Raw genomic sequence first — 24729 nt, forward strand, 5'->3', positions numbered from 1 at the left:
TGCGTGGCCAGAAAGCAGTGTCCTTAGAACACGGGAAGTTCACGGAGGCCTCTTGGAGGCAAATGGGAAGGCAGGGCGGGGGGAAGTCAGGTGCTCCACGGGGAGAGTGGCGAGAAGGCAAAGTAGGTGGCACTCATGGGACTTAGCTGAAATCTGAGCTCAATTGCACTCAGCCAACTAAATATCGTTTCCAATGAATACGTGGCAGACAGCTTTGTTAGCTATGAGAGGTACCACTCTCACACCAGCTATTGAGCTTGACATTGCATAATAAATAAGAACCTCTCCTTCTACAGTGCTTGCACAGGGAAAGAGTGAGTCAACAGGATGAGAGATTAAAATACTAGGCACAAGATTAATGTTGAGCCCTCTGCAGCAAAATCAACACTGCCACCCTGGGAGTCTGCTGCTGAGTTCCCAGAGCAAGAAGGAGATGCATGCAGGAGATGCAGGAAGAGGCCAAACATTCCCTAAACCCACAGCGTTGCCTGAAATCTCCATCCCCCAATCTTGACGGGAGAGAACAACAAACAGACTCTGGCTGGCTTGGCTGGCTTAGCCCTTGGCTGGGTTGCTTGTTATCTCAGTTTGCTTTTTACAAGAGGAGTATTTGCCGGTGGTTAAGAGCCCAGACTCTGCAGCCAGGTACCCTGGGTATGAAACCCTCCTCTGCCACTTGCTAGCTATGTGACCTTGGGCAAGCTATTTAACCCTCTTGTGCCTTAGGCTCCTCAAACATCAAGTAGGGGCAGTTATGATGCCTGGTTATTGAGGTGGTTAAGTGAGTTTATTATGTACCTGGTAAATAGTAGTGTTCAAAATTATCAGTCATTATCATCTATCATAATATTCCAATGTGAAATTAAGAACATATCTAGGGCAGGAGCAGTGGTTCATGCCTGTAATCTCAGCACTTGACCCAGGAGGCCAAGACAGGAGAATCACTTGAGGCCAGGAGTTCGAGCCTGGCCTAGGAAACATAGCAAGACCCCATCTCTACAAAAAATAAAATAAAATTTAATTTAAAAATTATCCCGCTTTCCCCTGGTAAATAAAAAACTTTTAAAAATTATCCGGGCATGGTGATGTATGCTTATAGTACCAGCTACTTGGGAGGCTGAGGCAGGAGGATCACTTGAGCCCAGGAGTTTGAGGCCACAGTGAGTTCTGATTGCACCACTGCACTCCAGCCTGGGCAAAAGAGTAAGACCCTGTCTCACACACACAAAAAGAGAACAAATCAAAAAAGATTTATGAAAGCTAGTCAGTTCAAGCCTAGCCACCTGGAATGGACTGTTCATTCAAAACTGCAACTGACTCTAAGGGAAGTACTGCAAATCAGAATGAATATAACCACCGTCTTCTCCACACTTGGAGAGGGGGCCTCCAATGTTCATGTACATAGTTTTAAAACTGGGGGAAAAATACAGGGACTCTGGTTAGAGACATCCCATCACCACCTTCAGCTCTAACTGAACTGTATCAGACCTGGAGAAGGCTGTAGCTATGTAATGCAAGGAGGAGGGCTGGAGGCCACACCTGTGCAACACACACCCACCTTTCTCACCACAAAGCTTATGCTGTGCAGAACCGATTTGAGGCTGTCACTTTGCTCCTCTGGGCCAGTGGCTCCCTTGGCTGGTGGACTCCTCTCACTGTATGCCTCTGACCTCTGTTTCTTGCATAGATGCCTTTTCTGGTTCTGCAATTTCTTTGGGGTACTTTTCCTGCTGGCTTCATGCTCCCATGTCAAGGTGGCATTTGCTAAAAGCAAGACAGTATCTGGATCTTCTGGTTGGGTGATGTAAGATGGGGGGCTTTTATCTATGAGAATTTTCTAAGATTAAAGAGACAAAATTAACTGAGCAGATGTCATCCATTTGCAAGAATCATCCCAATGTATCTTCTAATGACCCCAAATCACAATTTTGGCTATTCTAACCCAGCACATCCAGGAAAGAGGTTCTGAAATTATTCCCCCAGGAGAAGCTGTGGCAGAAATAGTCCACTAGCTCATGCTATCTGGGACAGTTGCCTCTTTAACCACAAGGCCTATGTGGGTCAACCACACTGGAGAATGCTGATCCCAGCCACATTTCACCCTTGTGCCCAAGACAGTCGGTCTTACCAGTCTTTGGGCAGTGGACTTCACTGCTTGGCACTAAATGCTTATGAAATCAAGGTCATATGCTCAGTCTCTGCTGTGTCCTCTTCCGAGGCCACTCAGCCCAGTTCAACAAAGCATTTGCTAAGCCCTAACCATGTGCCAGACTTTGGGGTAAACAGCAGAAATGCAGATATAAATAAGACACAGTTCCTGTCCTTGAAGAGATTACAGTCTGGAGGGAGATGAGAACATGCACGGATCGTTTCTGCAAAATGTGATGAGGACAAAGCACTGTGACTGCCAGAGAAGGGACACTTGGCTCTCATTCTCGAGGTCCATGCACTTGGTGCTAGAGCTGGGTCTGTACAGGTGTTGTACAGGCAGAGATGAGAAAAGGGAAAGAGAATGACAGCATTCTACCTGAAGGCCCAGCATGGACAAAGGCAAGGGGCATGCAAAGCCATGGTTTGTTGGGGTGGCAGCATGAAACAAGCAATTCAGGATTACTGAGGCACAGAGCTCAAGTTGGGAAGGGAAGGGGACACAAAACTGAGAACCCACAGCTGGAGAGCCTGGAGGGGACAAGGGTTCAAGGATTTTGAGCAGCTGAGAATGAGTATTGGTAATCAGACCAATATTTTGACAGCTCTCTTGGGGTTGAGTGCTATACAGACTTGAGAAGAATGTTAGAAAAAGAAAGGTTAGTTCATAAATCACTGCGCTAATCAGATGAGAGATAATGGAAGCCTCAATTGAAGGCAATGGCAGTAGGGACAGAGTGAAGGTTGAGGAGTCAAGAAATGCCATCCTTCATCTAGTCTAAGGAGCACCTTTACTTTTTTATCTGATATCATAATACATGCAATTAATGTGATGGTGTCCTTATGTTTGTTCAAAGACTGATAACTCAACAGTGTACCTTCCAATCCAATCTTACAATGGCACCCCTTAAAATGGAGAGAATACCATAATCAGGAGTTGACTTAACAGGGTTCTTGACTGGTTGGATGTGTATGGTAAGGGAAAAGAGGAGCGCATGAATCAGGATGCTTACGATGACTTCTGGATTTCTGACTCGGGTGAGTAAGATCATTCAATCAATTCATAGATGTTTGAACAAGCTTTCGTGTTGACACAAATGCCCTTCTTCCCTTTCCTCTCCTCAGTTGAACTTTCAAACCACTTTATTTGCCCTTCTCAAATGTCAATTATATCCTTATCATGTATAGAAATTCTTAGAGTGCCTGGTCCCACACTGGAACAGAGGCTCTTGAGGATAAAGCCTCTCTCTTCCTTATATTTGCATTTCCCATGTCTTATATATAGGAGGCACAAAGTAAATCTTTGATGAGTGAATAAATGAATGAATAAAGGGACTAAATGAGTGCATAAATGTAGGGACCCCAACATCCTCTTCATCACTTCCATCACCATGCCCATTAAAGAACAAACTAGGTAAAGTGGGGATGACTCAGAACAAAACCAACCTCACTTGTGGAACACTTAGGATGTATAGATTGTTTAGGAAAAAGAGGATCAGGAACATCTTCTTCATGTACAGAGACTATCTCGTCATTCCTACAGACAACCTATAAAACTGCCTGCTCTGTCCTTCATACACATTTATTCATCTAACTCTGAATGGATGCCCTCCTCCCAATGTCAACTCAACAAGCGACCCAGCTCTCCAGCAGCTTGGTACAGCCTCACATATCTGAGCATTTTCCCACCCCAAAATGAGATCTCTCTTCCCTACTCACCCAGGGTTAGTTATACCTTCATTCTCCTTAGAGAGACATTCACTTCAGCCATTGCTTTGATGGAGAAGGGCAAGATTGCAATGGGAAACTTCATTACATTAAACATGGCAATCACGCTAAATGCCTGAAGAACAAAAGAGAAGTATGAGGGTTTAGAAGGAGAAGTCACATTGGCTCTAAACCATTATACACATGGGGATTAAACTTGCTGAGATGAGAAATGGTGGCATCGTTGGAATGTGCAGAGGAACAATCTTTTCATTTCATGGCTCAGAAACCATGGGTTGGCCAGCTGGGGACAGCAGCATCTTAATGTATTTTGCTTTGGGATTTTCACCAAAATGGTGGCAAGTATATCCCCTTGTCTCTGTTGATACAGAAGGGAAAAGGTCTGAGGCAGGCCACTAACAGAATACATTTGGCAATCTCCATCCACACTGCATCCTCATTTGAATCTAGACTATTCACTCGAAGCCCATGCAGACTGTCCTAAAGCACCCCTTGCTCTCAGTTCTTCAGAGGCATCTGACCCTTTAGAGTTAGACTACACCACACCACAGCCTCAGTCATGCAGCCGGAGGCTCCCTGGAGGGACCTGCTTGCCCCTGGGGGAAGCTGGAGGGTGACCTCACTCTTCTGCTCCCAGGACCTGGCCTCCATGCCCGGCCTCCCCATTCACCACACAAGGCCAGATTTGAAAGCCTTTGGTCAACTGTGGTTCCCCCTCACCCTTCCCTCCAAAAAATCACCTCTGTTCATGGGGCCTTCCTTGCTGTGCCCTGCATAGTGGGTGGTTAATATTCTACAGCCTCAATGAAAACAAGCCTTCTCCCTTCGGTTGGTGCCCCGGGGGTACATGATTTCATCTCTCCAATTTCATCTTCTCATCTGTCCGAATTGTAATTAGCAGCCGCTCCCTAGCTACCCATTTAAGAAATTAATAATACAACTTTCTTCATCAAATCCTGAGTGATCCTGCCTGCTGTTAAATGGGCCCCATGGACAGGGCCCCAGGCTTCAACTAATCCTAGTCCCTTCATTAAAAGGATAATGAAAGATGCTTCTATCACATCTGGTCCTAAATACATCCTCAAAGGGAACTAAGGTCTTCCAGGTCCCAAAGCACCACCTTGGCTCAGGAAGCCCAGGCCTGGCTGACAGAGCGCATGGGCAGCCTGATGTGACTGAATACCCTGGGGCTGACCAACTCCTGACATGACCCTAGCAGAGAAGCGACTGCAATCAGTTCTGAATCCAAAGGACCCAGAGCTTTGCAAATTTGGTTTTGGTCTAGATTCCCTCTAAACTATCATGTTGGAAAATATGAACTACATGCTCTCAATTTGATTTCAAGATGATTTGCTTGATACGTTGCTGGAGGAAAAAAATAGTTTTCTTTTTGGTCTGGGATCACAGAGAGCCACAATAATTGGGCAGCGTTACATCCAGCCTTGGTGTATCCTTGCCATTCAATCTGACTTTGGGCTCACAGCTGGGCTGAAGGCCCTAAAGTGTGTCAGAATAAACTGTGCATGAGTGATTGCCTGCTGAAGAACCAGAGAAAATAAAAGCAACTCACCAAGAAACACAAGGCAGTAACGGGATTAAACACAGGGCAGTCATGGGCCCCACAAAGGATGGCTCAGCAAGACCATTCTGGCTTTGCAAACGTCACCTCTTTCCTCCCCCGTGAGGTCCCTGATTTTAGGTGCAATTCTTCCTCTGTGAACTTGCTTATTTCCTTCTCTCTCTCTCTCTCTCATTTTTTTGTTTCCTTTGTTGGCTTTCCTCCAATTACTTGGTTTAATATTTAGTTGGTTTTTTCTTTATTTAAGCCAGGAATCATTTTCCCTCTAGCTTAGCATTTCTTTATCTTTGGATGTCCAGGCCCCTTGTAAAGAACTTGAACATCTCACATTCATCCCAGTTCTCCCTCTAAGGCTTTCAATCCTCATTTGCCTGGCCCAGATGAGAATCAGGCTAAGAAGAATAGCTAACACTTGTATAGGACCTAAGAGCCTGAGATGGTTCTACATGCTTTACACAAAATAACTGATTCAGTCCTCACAACAGTGCTGATTGTGGCTATTATCGTCCCATTTGCAGATTACAAAACCGAGGCCAGAGAGGCTCAATGATTTGCTATAAGTCATAGCTACTAAGTAGCAGAGTCTGGATTTAAACAAGGCAGACTGGGCTCCTAAGCCCAGACTTTGACCCCAACACCACTGCTTCTCTTAATACCTATACCTCCTCCCTCCAAGAAAATTTTCTCAAACTCTCCTTCTTGTAGTGTAAGTAGATAAAACAGCCAACTGCTTGTTTGGTTTCCATTTTTTTTCCACACTTAAAATTGCATTCCAACATTAACTATGACCCCTGCCCAGCCATGGACGTGATTAAGAACCGCTGCCAGGCTCTCATGGGCCCCTTGTCAGCCCAAGCATTTGTTTTTAAAAGTTGGAGTTGGCCTGGCACTGTAGCTCACGCCTGTAATTCCAGCACTTTAGAAGGCCAAGATAGGTGGACTACCTGAGGTTGGGAGTTCAAGACCAGCCTGGCCAACATGGTGAAACCCCGGTCTCTACTAAAAATACAAAAATTAGCCAGGTGTGGTGGTAGCAGGCACCTGTAATCCCAGCTACTCAGGAGGCTGTGGCAGGAGAATTGCTTGAACCCAGGAGGCAGAGGTTGCAGTCAGCCGCCATCATGCCACTGCACTCCAGCCTGGGCGACTGAGTGAGACCCTGTCTCAGAAAAAAAAAAAAAAAAAAGTTGGAGTTGAAGTCACATCCTGTGGCCTGCCATGATTGGATGTTCCTAATGCCAGTATTGAGCGACGGTAGGAAGGGCTTCCCACCTGGGACTTGCCGGGGTCAGGTTGTGAAAGAGGCTCGATCTGGAGCCAGCTCTTACCACGGGTGCGGTGAGTTTGCGTCTCAGGAGGATGTGGCAGGAGAATGTCAGCACGATGGCTATGGTGGACACGATGGGGGCCAGGGCAGAGTTTCCACTTTGGACAAATCCAGCTTTTTCCAGTAATTTTCTTTCCCTCCTTCTTATATCTGCAAAATAGAACACAGTCCAAGGGGGTCTCATTTTGCATGTTGAACACTAGCATTATGAAATGTATTAGCCCTACTTGGTCCTCTTCCAGATGGGCGCTCATGAGTCCTGTTGTGAAGTTTAAATGAGAGGAACCACAGAAAGCCCCGGGCACAAACCCAGCAGGTACTCACAGCTCGGTACCTGTCAGCTGCCGTAAGTGGATGGTGTCCAACTTCCCTTCCAGCCCTGACACTCTGTGTGTCAGAAGCCATAAACTCAGATGCTTAAAAGGGCCAGGCAAGTACCATTAATGAAGAAAGTGGGGCCAGAGAGGAGGGAAGACCAGAGCGGGGCTCTGCAGCGCAGCGGAATGGAGAGGAGAATCAAAGGGGCAGCCTCTTCTCAGTGTAGGGGAGGCTGGTGCTACCATGAAATGCAGCAGGGACCTCTCCTAGGAGCCTGCTCCCCACCAACTGCAAGTATGGAAACAAAGGAAAATCTTGAGTTCCTTCAAGGGAAATTCTAGGCACCCAGCTAACCCCTAGAAGTAAATGAGTAACTTGATAAGCAAGAAGGTAACAATAGCCTGAAACAACAGCCAAGGAAGTTAGAGTCACAAGAATGTTTGGTTCCCTATGGAAACTAAAGGTTATATCTTAACATATGTCCTTGAGTTGTATTTCAGAAAACCTGGACCCCCATCCAATTGATCCATTGGCACATAGACCTCAGAGAAGGGGGAGCTGAGGACAGAGCTCTGACTGCAGTTTTTGTTCTAAATTTCTTCCTGAGGGGCCTGGAGGAGGTCACGCCCAAAGGCCGGATCCAACACTCTTTTCTGCTAACTCCAAATCTTTAGACAAAGCTTCCTTTCCTTAACCAGGTGCAAATCAGAAAATCTTTGAATCTACCCATGATTTATAAGCTGCCTACTTTAAGATATCCCACCCTCAGCCAGGAGTGGTGGCTCACGCCTGTAATCCCAGCACTTTGGGAGGCCGAGGCAGGTGGATCACGAGGTCAGGAGATCGAGACCATCCTGGCTAACATGGTGAAACCCCGTCTCTACTAAATATACAAAAAATTAGCCAGGGGTGGTGACGGGAGCCTGTAATCCCAGCTACTCAGAAGGCTGAGGCAGGAGAATGGCATGAACCCAGGAGGCGGAGCTTGCAGTGAGTCGAGATTGCACCACTGCACTCCAGCCTGGGCGAGAGCGAGACTCTGTCTCAAAAAAAAAAAAAAAAAAAAAAAAAAAGATACCCCACCTTTTCAGGCCAAACCAATACATAATCTCCATGTATGAGTTACGATTTTGCCTGTAACTTCGCTTTCCTGAAATTTAGCCCTGCCTTTAAAAACCCTTGCTTGCAAGCCACTGGGGAGGCCAGGTCTTAAGCATGAGCTGCCTGATTCTCCTTGCTTGGCATGGAGCAAATAAAGGCCCTCCTTTCTCCTGCGGCAAAACCTCAGCGTGGATATTTGGCCTTACTGTGCCAGATAAGCAGGCCACAGTTTGGTCCAGTAACAACCAGATCATCAACCATTTCAAAGTCTGAGGTCCAGATTTTTATTTATTTATTTATATTTGAGACAGAGTATTGCTTCGTCACCCAGGCTGGAGTGCAATGACATGATAGAGCTCACTGCAGCCTTGACCTCTCAGGCTCAAGCGATCCTTCCACCTCAGCCTCCTGAGTACCTGAGACCACAGGCACATACCACCACACCCAGATAATTTTTTAAAAAATTTTTTTGCAGAGATGGGATCTCCCTATGTTGCCCAGGCTAGTCTCGAATATTTAGGCTCAAGCAATCCTCCCATGAGGTCCAGATTTTTGTGAGACATCTCCCTATTTTTAAATGTTGGGAACTAAATGAAAAAACATTTTTAAATACTATACTGTATGGGGAGAAATAAAACACATGTGCTGGCCTGAAGGCACCTGCCTGGTGTCCCAAGAATAGACACAAAAACTCAAGAGTATTCTCCCTTTCCTAAGTCCAGAACATGCCCACGGCTCTGCAAAGCTCACAAATTACATTCCAGCCTCCTTCACCTCCTGTTTTTTGTCCTCAACCCCAATTCCAGCCTCCTCTGCAAAAGCCCTTTCATATCCACACAGGACAGCTCCAGATGTTCTAATGGCGTGATCACTACATGCCAGGTGCTCTGCTCAACATTTCACAGGTGCTTTCTCATAAGATCGTCCTCACCACTGCATGATGAGAGAGAGTCTGTTATTTTATGCCTTTTTGACAGGAGAGCAAACTGTCTTCGCAGGTTGGCTTGCGCAGGTTTGCTTCACTGAAAACTTGCCTTTTCAGTGATCACGGCAGAATCGGAGCCCACTTCTCCTGGGATCCAAGCTCTGCTATCCAGGTGCCCTTCCCCTAAAGAACATCCAGCACCCCCTAGTCCCCAAGAGCACCCTCTTATCTCCATCTCCAGGCCTCTGCTCCTCCCTAAGTGGGCTTCCCCAGTTCTCTGTGCGTCCCAATCCTTCCTATCCCTTTGGCCTACCTGAAAGCCACTTCTGCAGGGAAGCCATTCCCAGTCTCCCCAACCCAGTGTGCTCCCCCATGGAGCATCTCTGTTTCTCTTGTGGCACTTCCTCCATCTTCCCCCACAGAATAACGTGAATTCATGTGTTCACTCACTTAAGATATTTGAACCTGATGTCTACTACATGCCAGGTGCTGCACCTGTGTTTGGAGAATAGAGGAGTGAACAGGGTCTCGGCCCTCTTCCAGTGGGATAGATAGACAAGAAAGAAATAAACAATTAAATAATTACAAATTGTGTTGAGTGATCTGAAAGAAATGAGCAGGATGAAGTGATTGAGAGGTAGGGCATGGACATGCTTGGAACTGCAGCCCAGAAGTCCTCTCTGGACATTGAGAAGAGACCTAAAGTCAAGACAAAGTTACTGTAAACATCCAGCAGGAGCGCACTCCAGGCAAAGGAAACAGCAATTGCAAGGATCCCGAGGCATGAACGAGTGTGGCGTGTGGTTCTAGAAACAAACTAAGGCAGACACCGCTAGAGCTGAGTTTCCTAAGGTTACGGTAAAGTGTGATGATGATGTCAGAGAGGTCACCAAGGGCCAGATCATGTCTGACCTAACAGGCTATATGAAAGAATTTGGATTTCCTTCCAAAGACCTAACTTTGAATAATCTTAAGTGTGATAAGAAGCCACTATTTTCCAGCAGAGGAGGAACAGGATCTGACTGACATTTTTTAAAGGTCACTTTGACTGCTGAGTGCACAATGGATTGCAGGAGGGAGGGGGAAGGCAGGAGCAGTGCCTAGATATCTTGCCATAGTCCAGGAGGGAGAGGATATTGGCTTGGACTGGGTGGGAGTGGAATGGAGACGAGCAGATGGCTTCCGGATATACTCTGAAGGTAGAGCCAACAAACTCGTGGCTATTTTTGAGCTAAGTTATCTTATCCTCCCTTACTCATAAAAGCAGGAAACTTTTCCATTTCATTTGTGTAGCTCCCATGGCCTTGCACAGAGTAGGAACTTGATATATATTTATTGAACTAAATCGACAAGTTATAAGTTGAAATCACATGGAATCAAATTTAATCAAATCAAATTAAATTGCACTGAAGTGAACTCAGTGTGAGGATGTGTTTCTGGGTTTTCAAAGAGGGTCCCCTAGTGCTGCTGGGGTCCCAACCTGGGGCACTTCCTTTGGCCAGCTCAGAAGCAGGTTCTCTACAGCCACTCCCTAGAGGGCAGATACACAGCTTTGGCCCAATTCCATGCTGGTGCAAAAGTGTAATTGTCCATCCAGACAGTCAATTGTAACAGTGGTTCAGATCATTAACTGGTGAACCACCTGAGTCTATGTCAGCAATTATGTAAATGTCCCTGCAATTAGATTTGCATTTATATTTGATCGAAATAGTTTCTATATCAGCTTTAAAAAAAGTAAAACTACATATGCATCTCCTCGTGTCTGCCCAAGGAGTGTTGAGTCAGTGGACCATCCAAACACAAGGACGCTGCTGCAGGCAAAGAGGTCTGTGTAACCCTGGATGTGTGAGTGTATGTGTGTGTAGATGTCTTCTAAGTTAAGTAAATAGCTGGAGACAGCTTTTTTCCTGCTCACAATGTTTTAGTGGATTATTTTTATAAAAAGTAACTCGCCAGGACCAGGATCCACATGCCCCAGGAAAGAGAAACCATATGTCACTCACCCCTGGGTTCACCAGAACAGATGCCTGGCTCTATTATTAAATCTCCATAATCCTTTGAAAAATTCTTTGACCTGCAGAGCAGCTCAGAGGGTCCCCTCAGCCTCCTTCTGGAATGCCTGGCGCTGGGAACCGTAAGAACCCCTTAGAAGAGCATATTCTACAAGGTAAGTGGTTCTTTAAGCAGCTACTCTTGTCCTACCTTGGATAGTGTTGGTAAAAGATTTCTCCCAGGCATACATTTTGATCAGCTTGATGCAGGTCAGAAACTCATTCATTGTCTGAACTCGCTTGTCTGTCACCAAAATTGCTGACCTTCGGAAGGCTGAATTGAGCTTGGCCATAAACATCTGAAATCAAGGTACAAACACTGTTTTCAGAGAGAACTGCTGAGTTGCAGCTAGCCTAAAAATTCAGAAATGGGAGTGTAAGTGCCAGGAAAAGTTCTAAAGGAAGTTGGCTTCAGATTCTCAGCCAAGTTCTTCCCTTGAGTTGTGGCTGTTGATGCTGTCTGAGGAACACCATGGGGGGTCAGGCAGGTCATATAAAGGCATGAATTGCCAGGACCCAAGGAGAGTGCTGGGGGCTTTGACAAATTGAAGAGGCATTCCACTTCCTAGAGCATTCAAATTCAAGTTTTTTAAAAAACCTTCACTGTGGCCAGGTGCAGTGGCTTGCACCTGTAATCCCAGCTGCTCAGGAGGCTGAGGCAGGAGGATGGGTTGAGCCCAGGAGTTCAAGACCAGCCTGGACAACATAGCGAGACCCTATCTCTACAATTTTTTTTTTTAACTAGCCAGGTACAGTGGCATGCACCTGTAGTCCCAGCTAGTTGGCAGGACTGAGACAGGAAGACTGCTTGAGCCCAGGAGGTTGAGGCTGCAGTGAGCTACGATTGCACCACTGCACTACAGCCTGGGTGACAGAGCGAGACCCTGTCACTAAACAAAAACAAAACAAAAAACAAAACAAACAAACAAACAAAAAAACCACTACTCTGTGCCAAAGGAAGTAAATCTGTGAGTACAAAATGGGGCACAGGCTTCATGCGCCTGAAATGCAGCCTTCCACCCAATTCAGTGAAAGTGTGTGAAATGCAAATACAAAGCAGTTAGAAGCGCAAAAGCCTGCCGTTACCTGGACTGGTATGAATATGACATACACTGATATCCCGATGAGAGCTGTGGGCCCCAGAATGAAAAAGGCGTACGCCGCACAAAAGACCATTAGGATCGGGATGGTGGCTGGCAAAGGACAAAACAAGGCAGCTTCAAACAAGGAATAGCTATCACTTGACAGTATATTGAGCACCTGGAAAGAAAAGCACAAGGGTTCAGGCTTTGGAAGAGTCAGTCAAACATGTCTTTAAATGAAGGCTTTCAGATTGGCCGAGGGGATCTAGGGAGAAAGGAGAAAAACTTCTCTAAAGCAGGAAGGGGTCACCGGGGACCAATATGATGAGTTTTATGGGTTCTGGTACGACTTTGGAGAGGCCGGTCTTTTAGGGCTGATCATCTCAATGCAGAAAGACAAAGTGTAATGTTACCATCTGGGAGCATGCTGGAGGGACTGCTAGCTGCCTACCCAGTCTCCCCCACCCCCTTCTCCCTCAGCCTTCCTTGTGAGGACAACTCCGTTTCTTCCGGGAAGAGATGGGCCCAGAAAAGACTACATTTCCCAGCCTCCTTTGTAGAAGGAGTGTGGCCATGTGTCCATGTTGAGGGCAATGTGATGTAAGCCAAAGTGTAGAATGGGACATTTGTGATGAATTCTTAAAGGGAGCCAACTCAACCTGGAAGGCACCCCTTCTTCTGTTCCTCTTTCTCCTACCACCTGTCTGAAGCATGGCTGGGATGGCTGGATCTCTAGCATCTACTTTTGAACCATGATGAGAGCCATGTGCAAAGACAGTGATAAAGAAAAGCAGAAAGATCTGGAAGCTCCTGTGCCCACCCTGCATTATTCCCTTCTAGATTCCTTTTACATAGAGTCAAATTAATTACTTTTTTTTAATTCACTGTTATTTTGGGTTTGCTGTATGCAACTGAATCTAATCATAATTAAATGCTTTGAGCTTGCTAAAAGAGTAACTGGTAAGAAAGAAGCAAGTCTTTTATCTTACCCCACACCACCTGGGGTTCCCTTGATTTGAGAGTTTTTGTTGTTGTTGTTGTTGTTGTTGTGTGTGTGTGTGTTTTGTTTGTTTGTTTTTTGTTTTTGATAAGTGTTAAGGATTTTATTGCCAAGGATTAAGAGCTTAAGAAAATGTCAACTCTGAAGTCCAATAGGCATGGTCTTCATTGTGGTTTTGGCACCCCCTATGCTACACAATTGGGATTATTGGAGCCATCTGTTCATCCATTTTATTAAATGCCTATAGTGTGCTCAGTACTCCTCCACAGTCCCCACTGACCACCGAAGCGATTGGATTAAGTCTCCCTGAGCCCTGTTCCCACTGGAACTAGGAAGTCTCTCCAAATTCTCCAGCCTGAACCAAGCCCTCCGTCTCTGAACTCCTCTGGTGTTTTGTGTCTCCACCACCTCACTTAGCCAGGAGATGGGACATGATGGGCAGGTCATAGACAAGCAAAAGGAAGGCAGGTGCTCCACTCAGGATCCACATCTCACATGCACTCAAACCACTCAGGACCCATTTTCCAACATTAAACTCCTCTGAGCCAGCTTACCTCGCCAACAGAGATGTGGGTCAATGTCTTGAAGGACACTAGGTTTTCAAAAACCAAGGTGGAGAGTGCCACCTTCAACCGGATGGCCGTGCGGTAGTTGATGGCCCAGGCAAGGGCCCAAAAGAAGACTTTGGTGAACTCGGTGGCAAAAAGGGCTATGCACAGTCCAATGCCAACCCAGACTTTCCCAGAGGTCCTCTCAGTCTGCTGGAGGATTTGGTGAATGAGAACTGTCTGTAAAACAGCATGGTGGGGAGAAGAGAGGGCCACTGAGGGCTGAGGCTGGCATAGGAGGCCTCAGATCATGCCAGCAAGCTGACTTTAGGAGGCAAACTTTTTAATTAATTTTAGTGGCTGCTGCTGTGCTTGACAAGGATTCACTTTATGAAAATTCGCCCCCAAGGAGCGCAAAGATAATGACAATGCACTAAACCCACCAGCTCATAGAGAAAGTAACTAATGACATTCTTTGCTAGGCTGGAGACCTAGCAGATGAGGAGGAAGGGCTGCCGCACTCACCGGCCCTATGGCTGCCATGATGATGCACAGGATGTTGGCCACGATGTCCATCAACACGCGTGTCCTCTGGAATTTCCACACCACGCGGCTCAGAGAGGCCTTCTCAGGACCCACCCTTTCTACCTCTTCATCCCAAAGGACTCGAAATCTGTGATGAAAAAACAGAAGCATAAAATGGATTGGCACTTCTATGTGCTATTTGAAGCTACGCTGTTGGGCATGCTTTTGCAAGGGTGCTTGGCACAGCCCCCCTCCCTGGCAGTGGTGCCTTCCAGCGCTGGCTCAGCTTTCTGCTCTTCCTGAGCAGGTGGGATTTGGGAAGGGCAGGGGGGAATGCCTAGATACAAGCTGGTATGCCTGTGGCATCTGGGTCCTTGCCAGGCCTTCTTTTCCTCTGCCTACCACCCATCTCTGCCACAGTGTCAGCTCTTATAAGAAGGCAGAGGCAACAAAGAGGCCAAGAGAAAAATCTCAGTGCAGCGAAGACATTGTTCATTTCAAAGATCTGGAAGAAGACCAGAGAGACAGGAGTGTGGTGCACAAAGAGGAGGGGCTGATGGGACAGTGGGAAGCAAGGCAGGAACTTTTGGGACCTTGGGGGACTTCACAAGACCTAGGGAAAACCTCAAGGGCCTTCAGGAGTTTAGGTTTCACTCCAAGTGCAAAGGAAGCCATTACAGTTTTTTAAGCCGATGTGACAAGATCATTTTGCACATCTAAAAGATCAATTGGCTGCTATGAAAGTGATGGATGATGGTGTGAGACCACATCAGGAGATTGTCAGCCTCCAGGTGAGAGGTGGCAGCGGAATTAAAGAAAAGTGGACAGAGAGCGACAATAGGGCTTACTGATGAATAAGATGTGGGAGGAAAGGAGAAAGAGGTTCAAGGACAGACCCCAGTTTTCGGGCTTGGCCAACTGTGTGAATATTTACAGAGACGGAGATGGGAAAAAGCAGAAGAGGAGAGGAATAGTGCCAGTCTGGGGCCCTGGGTCAAGAATAGGTCCAGCTTTAGTTAGAAGATGCTCGTGAGGCATCCAAGTGTAGCCATCCCATTGGATGCTGGCCACGCAGTTTCAGAGTCTGGAAGTGGGCTGTGGCCTGGAGATAGACATGGACACGTTATTGGGGGAGTCAGCATGTGTTTGGTGTTTAAGCCTTTGGATTGGAGGGGATCACTTAGGAGCATAACACAGCATGGCAAAGACAAGGATCTAAGTGGACATTGGGTAGATGGGAGGAAACATTAAGAACAGATGGAGAAGTACTGGCCAGAGAGGATGGCAGAGAGGTGGTCCAGTGCCTTGCCCTCAGTGCTCCCTGGCAACTTTCTCCAGGAGGTAGATTTTGGAATGTACCACTAGCTGAGATTTCTTCGGGGCACAGATGAGGAGAAGCACAATTCTAGAAGCAATTAGGAGGCCATGACTAACACTCCCAGGCCTTCCCCATTCTTTATATTATACATTTAATCAGAACCACAGAGTTCAATGCAGCTGCTGGAAAAAATGAAGTTGATGTCTTTATCCTAACATGGAAAAGTCTTTATAAACTCTTAACTGAAAAGAGCAACATGATCAACAGTTATGTAGTATGCTTCATTTTTTGTTTAGATTAAAATAAAACATGATCTGTGAGTGGGGAGTAAGAAGAGGTACTGATCTGAAGAAGACAGTAGCCCAGGGTGTGTTTAATCAGAGTAGGAAAATTCTGGACAGAGCCACAGTGAGATTTTCATAGTGCTTGCCTCCAGGGAGTAGAGCAGGAGCATGGGAGAGATCCTTCCACGGCTTAAACTTCTGCTGCTTTCACATTTTTATAATGAATATGAATTAGGTTGGACAAATGACATTTACATTTTTACAAGTTAAAATTGTCAAATATTGGCAGTTTCATTAGGATCAACCTAAATATATTTTGTAATATAAAAGTCCAATAATGATGTTTAAAGTAAAACAAAACCTGATGCTGCATGCTGGTCAAGTGGGGTCTGACCAGCACAGGGCAAAGTGAGATTCCAGCCACCTCTGTCCTGATGCAGTGTCCCTGCAAACCAGCTGGAGCTCAGCCAGAAGGGTCCTGAGCCTCAGGCCATAGCTCTCCAATGAGTCCTCTCTCCCTGCTAATGCTGCCTAATTCCCACCTCCCCACAGCTTGGGCCAAGAAGTTCATGCAGTCCAGCCCAAATCTCAGAGAATGGTTACCAGCACCCATGGGTGTCATTTCCATGTTGGGGAAATTGTGAAGCACACAACTAGGGAGCACACAAAAGAGTTTATGGGACCCCTTCTTTAGAGTGGGCTTCTCTCCTGAGGTGACTGATACAGTTTGGCTGTGTCCCCACCCAAATCTCATCTTGAATTTTAGCTCCCATAATCTCCACCTGTCGTGGGAGGGACCTGGTGGGAGGTAACTGAATCATGGGGGTGGATTTTCCTGTGCTGTTCTTGTGATAGTAAGTCTCATGAGATCTGATGGTTTTACAAAGGACAATTCCTCTGCACACACTGTCTTGCCTGCCACCATGTAAGACGTGCCTTTACTCCTCCTTCACCTTCCACCATGATTGTGAGGCCTCCCCAGTCACATGGAACTGTGAGTCCATTAAACCTCTTTTTCTTTATAAATTACCCACTCTTGGGTATTTCCTCATAGCAGTATGAAAATGGACTAACACAGTGACCCAAGCAAATCCTGGTACCTTTTGGCATTGGTGTCAGATGAGTCATATGTCGACAATGGGGGCAGGGTGTCTACGGTCAGCCTTTGCCGGTAGCCTTTCACCATCACTGGCGTGAGCCAGGAAAATGTGGCAAAGGAGAGTAGCCCCGCATCATCCACCGGGTTGGGTGCTAACCTGCAGACAAACAAGACACTCAGTGTTCCAGGCACTGGGGTCATTGCCCCAACTCTCTCTCTGGATTGAACTTGTAGCTACAGTAACAACCACAGCTGCACTCAGAATCTGTGACTTGCATTCATTATGTTTATTAGCCCTTTGAGCAGTGATGTGCTGGGGCCAGCTGGTGAGAGCCAATTGTTAAATTTTCAGGAATTTTGCAAGTTAGTTGTTAAACACAGTCAATATTCAAAATTAAATTACCTAAGTTTTAATAAATTGTCTTAAAGACAAAGGTAATAATACTCAAAACCCATCACTTCCTTTTTTTGTTCTTCTTCCTTCATTTCTTCTTCCCCTCCTCCTCTTCCTTCTTTTTTCCCCTCCCATTCCTCCTTCTCTTCCTTTTTTTCCTCCTTCTCCTCTTCTTCCTCCTCCTCCTGCCCAGAATTGCAGGGCATTAATACCCCCAGGGGCAAAACTTCACTAAGGGAGTATAGAAGTCCACTTCACATCCTCTGGGTGGAAAACTGGACACTTTCTAGAAGGACCTAGTAGGATCCAGGCCCCTCTGCTCACAGCAGTGACGCTGAGGCCACACCTCACATTGCCTTTTCCTCCTTCCCTGCATCACTCTCCCTAAATCTTTCTTCTTGCTGCTTGGAATCACTTCTCAAATAAGCTATTTGCCTCCAGGTTCTTGACTGAGGCCCTGCTTTTGGGAGAATTCAAGCTAAAAGCATGTGAATAAGGTACTACGAGCTCAGCACATAATAAAAATTCCCTAAAAGGTGACTTTCATGTTACAGTCATGCATTACTTCATATATTCCTCACAACAACTCAGTAAGATGGGTGGCAGGGTAGTATTATATGCCCATTTCATAGACAAAAACATCAAGGCACAGAGAGTTTAGAGTATTTGCCCAAGGTCTTACTGCTGGAAAGTGGTGAGATGGGAATTCAAACCCACTGCTTGTTGACTCCAGAGTCCTGTCATTCCCTTCAGCACCTCCCCACATTGCCTCTCCACAAAGCGATTATAAACTGGTTGAAAAAGTGGACAGTTAGAGATCTCCTGGGGCTAGGAATAATAGCCCATGTCCTCACCTTCCAACCTCCACCTCTTACCTTGGAGGGCTTAAATGTGTGTGTCCTTGGCCCAGACAGAGATGCTGGGAGAAGATAGCGCAGTGTCCGCTTATTATAGAGTTGCCACTTGGCCTTCTGCTGCTCAGAGAACGAACCACAGGGCCTCATTCCATGTAGAAAAGGCAGCATTTCATAATGTTATGGTTAGCATAATGCTAATAATATATATAATAATACAATATGCTGCAAGGTTGAGCACGTGAGCTCAGAAATCAGACTACCTGAGTTTCTATCCTGGATTTCAAAAATGACCCCGTTTTCTCTCCCCATCTGTTCCCAATTCCTTGGAATGTGACCTGGCAGCTCATTCCATCAAAAAGTCAAGTCTGTTTCCTCACACTTTGAATATAAGCTGGCTTGTGATCTGCTTTGGCCAATAGAATACAGTGAAAAAAGTGGTGTGCCAGTTGCAAACCTGAATCTCAAGAAGCCCTGCATGCTGTCACTCATTCCCTTGGAAGCCTGCCGCATTACTGTGTGACCGAGCCTGGGCTAGCCTGCTGGAGGTTGAGCACACGTGGGGTCCAGTTGCCCCATTGCCCCAGCCAACAGCCGGCCCACCTCCAGCAGCACAGCCACCTTGCTGTACAGGAGTAAGCCTGGTCAAGACCAAATGAACCACCCAGCTGAGCTCAGCCCAAGTTGCTTTATTTTATGGGTCACCCATCAAACTGAAAGCTAAATGAGTGGCAATTGTTTTAAGCTGCTAAGTGTTGAGACAGTCTGTTACAAAGCAAAAGCTACCTGGTAAACCTTAGGCAAGTCACTTAACCTCTCTGTGCCTGTTTCCTCACCTATCAGATAAAGATAGTAACAGTACCTCCAGGGAGTTTGTGAAGAGTAAATGAGAAGATATTTGTAAAGCACTTGGACAGGTCCTGGATCATGGAAAGCTCTCCTTAAACCTGAGCTACTGCCTCCTTTTCACCAAAGGACAGGAGGAGGCAAGGAAGTGAGTGACTGATAAATTAATGAATGTGTGCATGGGTGGACGGACAAAAGGACGAGCAGATAGAGCAGCAGATGGGTTGCAGGAGCAGTGCCCACTCTCCTGATGAACATTCCTGGAGGTCCTGCCCTGGCCCTCCCTTCCGTCCTTCTTCTGACTTACCTTGCACAGGGTCGCACTGGGATCATGGTCTTCAGGCTGGGGTCATATCTCTCTGCAAAGGATCTCCGCCGGCCTCGCTGGTCCAGATCTGAGATAAGGTAGGGTCCTTCACCCACCATCCTGATGGCAGCCTGGAGCCCTGGGCTTTTGGCCTGGGGACACTTTCACTCTATGGCAGAGAAATGGCGAAGGTTATTGAGAGGTGAGGATGTCTGATTGGCATCAGGCAGCCTCTAATTTACCCAGATCAGTTCCTTTGCTTTGACCCCTGAGAACTGTTTTCACCAATGAGCTTTCCACATTTGTAGGGGAGTGTGGCCAGAAGACCTGCTACGTCCCTTAATGCTACGCTGAGGCTTTCTTATTAGTAGGACCATTTAATTCCTCTTTTCTCATGTTGGGTTGGCCGAGAGCAGAAAACCCTATGGTGTGGTTTTGGTTGGGAGCCGGTCCAATGACCAAGGCTGAGTCCCAGCCCAGGGAAAGAGCCCCAAGAAAATGGGTTTTCTTTCTTAGTATTACTCAGAGTGAAGTTTGGCTGACACACACACATGTGCACACACACACATGCACACACACATCCACACAGATGCACACATGCACACACATCCACAAACATGCAAACACACCCTCATGCACATACACCCACACACACCCACGCACACACATGCACACACCCCTTCTTCTTTCAGATTCTCTCAGATCCCCAGGAGTTTGTACATCCACATCCCCTCCATCCTGATACCCACTGGTCAGAGAACTTCAACAACGCCACCCCCCAGGACCAGCCACATCTGGACAGGCCCATATTCCCCACACTTCTGTGACTGCTGCCCCAAATGAAAACCAACAACCCAGGTGGAGAGGACACTTTTTGCAATGTCTGTTCAGTCCCCAAGCCAGCCACCCCATCCTCCAGCCACCTAAATCCAATCCATAGAGCATGATCCCGGAAGGTTTCCCATGCCTAGTCTTAGTCCTTTCCTGAGGCCTCCCTCTATTCCCGCCCTAGGGTCCCATGACAGCCCCTTCCCCATACCCTATAGATAAATTCTCCTTTTTTACCTAAGGTATGTTGAGTTGGTCTCTGCCACTTGCAAACAAAGGCCTTATTATTATATAGAAACAGGGGTCACATTCCCATGAGTTCTTTCTGGAAGTTTTCATAGCTAGAAGCAGTAAATAAACCAACTCCCATCAAGTTGTTAGTGGCTGATAAAACCATGGCATGGCAGAGCTGGAAGTGTCCTCAGATGCAATCTTTTACACAATTCTCATTATACAGAAGAGGAAACAGAGGCCCAGAGAGAGGAAGGACTTACTCAAGAGTATATAGAGAATGAGTAGCATCTATCTCATCTGGGGCACTCTGGATACAGGAAACTGATGTTCCCTCCCTCCTCCAATAACCCTACAATAACCCTTGCTTATATTATATAACAAGAGGCACTCCTCTGGAATAATATACGTACTTTTTACAACAGAATTTGAAAATCATAATGTCTTCATCTCAAAAAGATAAATCCCCCAACGTGGAAACTGAAGACTCGTAGTCAGATGGAGAAGCCCACATGTTTTAGAGCTAGTAGTTGATGAAAAGCTCTTTAATCATTGTTAATGAATTTAAAGTTTTTGTTGTTATTGTGGCTGTTGTTGTGGAGATGGAGTCTCACTCTGTCGCCCAGGTGGGAATGCAGTGGTGCGATCTTGGCTAACTGCAACCTCTGCCTCCCGGGTTCAAGCAATTCTCCAGCCTCAGCCTCCTGAGTAGCCGGGACTAGAGGTGCACGCCACTGCGTCTGGCTAATTTTTGTATTTTTAGTAGAGACAGGGTTTTGCCATATTGGCCAGGTTGATCTCGAACTCCTGACCTCAGATAATCCACCTGTCTCAGCCTCCCAAAGTGCTGGGATTACAGGCGTGAGTCGCCAAAAAAAAAAAAAAAAAAAAAAATTGAGACAGGATCTCACTCTGTCGCCCAGGCTGGAGTGCAGTGGCACGATCTCAGCTCATCCTAACCTCTGCCTCCTGGGCTCAAGTGATCCTCCCCCCTCAGCTTCCCAAGTAGTGGGGACTACAGGCACGCACCACCATGCCCAGCTAATTTTTGTATTTCTAGTAGAGACGAGTTCTTGCCATGTTGCCCAGGCTGGTCTCAAACTCCTGGGCTCAAGCAATCTGCCTGCTTCAGCCTCCCAAAAGTGCTGGGATTACAGGCGTGAGTCACCAAAAAAAAAAAAAAAAAATTGAGACAGGATCTCACTCTGTCGCCCAGGCTGGAGTGCAGTGGCACGATCTCAGCTCATCATAACCTCTGCCTCCTGGGCTCAAGTGATCCTCCCTCCTCAGCTTCCCAAGTAGTGGGGACTACAGGCATGCACCACCATGCCCAGCTAATTTTTGTATTTCTAGTAGAGACGAGGTCTTGCCATGTTGCCCAGGCTGGTCTCAAACTCCTGGGCTCAAGCAATCTGCCTGCTTCAGCCTCCCAAAAGTGCTGGGATTACAGGCATGAGACACTGTGCCCAGTGCAGTTAATGAATATTAATGACATAAATATCATAGACCCAGCTGTAGATTCCTAATTCAATGAGAATATTAGCAGCTACCAGAGACTCCCTAAACCTCTGGCCAAACTGCATACTCTACTCTCCACCCTCTATTTGTACCATTGAATACTGCACTCCAGCCATGTGGACAAACTGTTTATTCCTCCTGCTTTTTAGTTTTCGTATTTGCTACTGCACAACCTGGAACCATCTAGTATACCTTTCTTCACTTGACCAATTTCTGCTCAGCCTTCAAGGCTCAGTTCAAACATTTCCTTTTCTAAGAAAACTTTCCTACATACTTTTTTATTTCCCCAAACAAACTGTGGGCTTCATGTTTGTCTTGTTCGCAGCTATATTTCCAATACCTAGCATAGTCCCTGGTACATCGGAGATGTTTAATACATATTTGTTGAATGAATGAATAATAGTAAGTATGAGAAACAACTAAGATGCAAATCCTTTCCCCAGAAAGTGAAAAATAAGCACACAATAACACACAGTAAAATATAAATTATTTTGAAATTAAGTATGGGATGATATAAAAATAACAAATAAAGTATAAATTATAACATTGTGTTAGCCCTAGAAAAAATACTTTTTAAAAAGGGTTAAAGCTAAGAAGTCAGTCAAGGAAATAAAATGAAACACTAAATAGTAGATTAACCAAAAAAAAAAAAAAAAAAAAAAAGGTAGGCAAGGAGGGACAGAAGAATAAAACACAAAAGGAATAAATAGAAGACAAATATTAATAGCAAGCCAATAGACTTAAACACAACCATATCAACAATTACATTAAATATAAATGGAGTAAACGTTTCAATTAAAAAACAAAGATTGTCAGACTGAATATAAAAAGAAGATCCAATGATATGCTTCCTACGACAAGTTTATTTTAAATATAAACACACAAATAAGCTAAAAGTAACAGGGTGAAAAAGGAATACCATGTTAACAGTACAAAGTACATACAGAGATATGTATTTATGATCTTATGATAGGGAATAATTTCTTAAAGCAATTTTCTTTAAAAAGTCCTGAAGCAAAATCTTGATAAATTCTAGTACACTGAAATTACAGATGTCCATTAATCAGAAGACATAATTTGTAAGAGAAGCAACATACTGGCACAGATGTGACCCATTTAACTGTAAAGAATTAGTATGCAGAATTTATAAAGAATTCTCAATACATTAATAACAGAAGGACAAACAATTAATTAGAGGAGCCAGCAAAAGGCAATTGACAGATGATCCAGATACACACAAAAATATGCTCAATCTCTGAGTATCAGGAAAATATGAATTACAACCACAATCACAATAACAGCCATTTCTCATTCTTCAAATAGACATTATTTAAAAGTCTAAAAATTGCAAGTCTTGGCATATGTATGGAGCACTGCAGCTCTTAAGCCCCCCTGGTGGGAATATAAATTGTATAACTAATTTGTAAAGCAATTTGGCATTATCTGGTCAAGTTAAAGATTCTTACTAACATAGGCAGCAATTATCCTTCTTAATTATATATATGCCCTGGAGAAAGCCTGCCTGTTCAAGCAGTCAGATACAGAGTGGCCACTAATTTTGCAGGCTGTCTTCCATTCTCCTGCGAATTTCCTCCCTGCCCCTGCTAGCCTCTTTTCTCTCATACTGGTGTCAACACTGAAGTTCAATCTAGGAAAACACAAGGAAACAATCCACAGAGGATGGAATCTCATGCAAAAAATATTTTTGTGGCCCCTCTACAGGAATATTTATAGTGGCTCTGTTTATAATATCTTAAACATACATGAATAGGAAAATGGATGAATAAATTGTATAATATGAGTTTGGCATATTACTATTCAACAGTAAAAATGAATAAACTAAGTCCACATATCAAACTATGTGTATAGCTCATATGATAAATTGAGAGGGGGGGAAAAGCTGCAGAAAAATACACACACTTTGATACCATTTATACAAAGTTCGCAAACTTGCAAAATATACAATATACAAATTCATGTGCTTGCAATATATAATAATATATTTTATTTAATAATGACTATATTTGTAGTAAAATTTCATTTCTCCAAGTACTTGAATCTCCTTATATTGGAGAATCGTATTAGAACTAAGATCTGGGCACTAGGTAAATTCTTTGTTATTAGGATGTTTTTGCTTCTAGGCCCTCTCAACTGACAAAGCAAGGAAATATATGTATGCATATTAACTAGTGCATAAACACATATCTATAAATATTTCTACATGTAACCGTCCATATCTATTTTAAGCTAACAGTGAGTTCATACTGACTCTCCAACTTGAATCCATTACCATAATTATCACAATTCTAGCCTCCTCCCCTTGCTTATTTGTAAGCTCCAATTCTAAAACTGAGAAGCCTGGCTCTCACCATCTACCATGTGTTTACTTAACTGTGTACATGTATAGCAGTATCAGAATTGTCAACCCATAGCCCTGTGAGAAACAACTTAATCAACTAGAATCCAATGCTTCCAAGAGTATAGTACCATACGGAAAAGGAAAAAAAAATAGCAACTTTACAGTGGAGAAGCCTGGCACACATCACCTCAGCCAGGTAATCAAGGGCAACATCAGCAGTGATAAGTCCTGTTGATAACGTGTACCCTTAATATGATGTGGCAAAAAGGGCACTTTACCTCTGAGGGCCTCCGCCCAGAACCTCATAACGCCAGTCTAATCATGAGAAAAACATCAGACGAATCCCAGTTGAGGGACAG

At 45.2% G+C, this 24729-nt stretch overlaps 1 protein-coding gene across 20 annotated transcripts in view; it reads right to left on the reverse strand.

Annotated features, from left to right (window-relative positions):
* Positions 1 to 24729, reverse strand: part of ABCC12 (ATP binding cassette subfamily C member 12) — a 73032-nt gene that overhangs the window by 43568 nt on the left and 4735 nt on the right. For 19 of the 20 annotated variants that reach the window (XR_010152599.1, XR_010152601.1, XR_010152603.1 and 16 more), the window contains 9 exons: positions 19435 to 19603; positions 17035 to 17190; positions 14333 to 14480; positions 13814 to 14047; positions 12264 to 12437; positions 11329 to 11476; positions 6784 to 6932; positions 3884 to 3991; positions 1559 to 1837 (listed from right to left, as the gene is read on the reverse strand). Coding sequence is in view for 9 of the 20 variants with exons in the window: in XM_009430748.5 (XP_009429023.2) it covers positions 1559 to 1837; positions 3884 to 3991; positions 6784 to 6932; positions 11329 to 11476; positions 12264 to 12437; positions 13814 to 14047; positions 14333 to 14480; positions 17035 to 17190; positions 19435 to 19553 (1515 nt within the window). In the remaining 11 variants the exon portion in view is untranslated. Of the gene's footprint in view, positions 1 to 1558; positions 1838 to 3867; positions 3992 to 6783; positions 6933 to 11328; positions 11477 to 12263; positions 12438 to 13813; positions 14048 to 14332; positions 14481 to 17034; positions 17191 to 19434; positions 19604 to 24729 lie in introns of those variants that run through there. The other variant, XM_063797811.1, reaches the window with a different exon arrangement.

The sequence above is a fragment of the Pan troglodytes genome, chromosome 18 (assembly GCF_028858775.2).
Source record: "Pan troglodytes isolate AG18354 chromosome 18, NHGRI_mPanTro3-v2.0_pri, whole genome shotgun sequence".
Classification (NCBI taxonomy): domain Eukaryota; kingdom Metazoa; phylum Chordata; class Mammalia; order Primates; family Hominidae; genus Pan; species Pan troglodytes.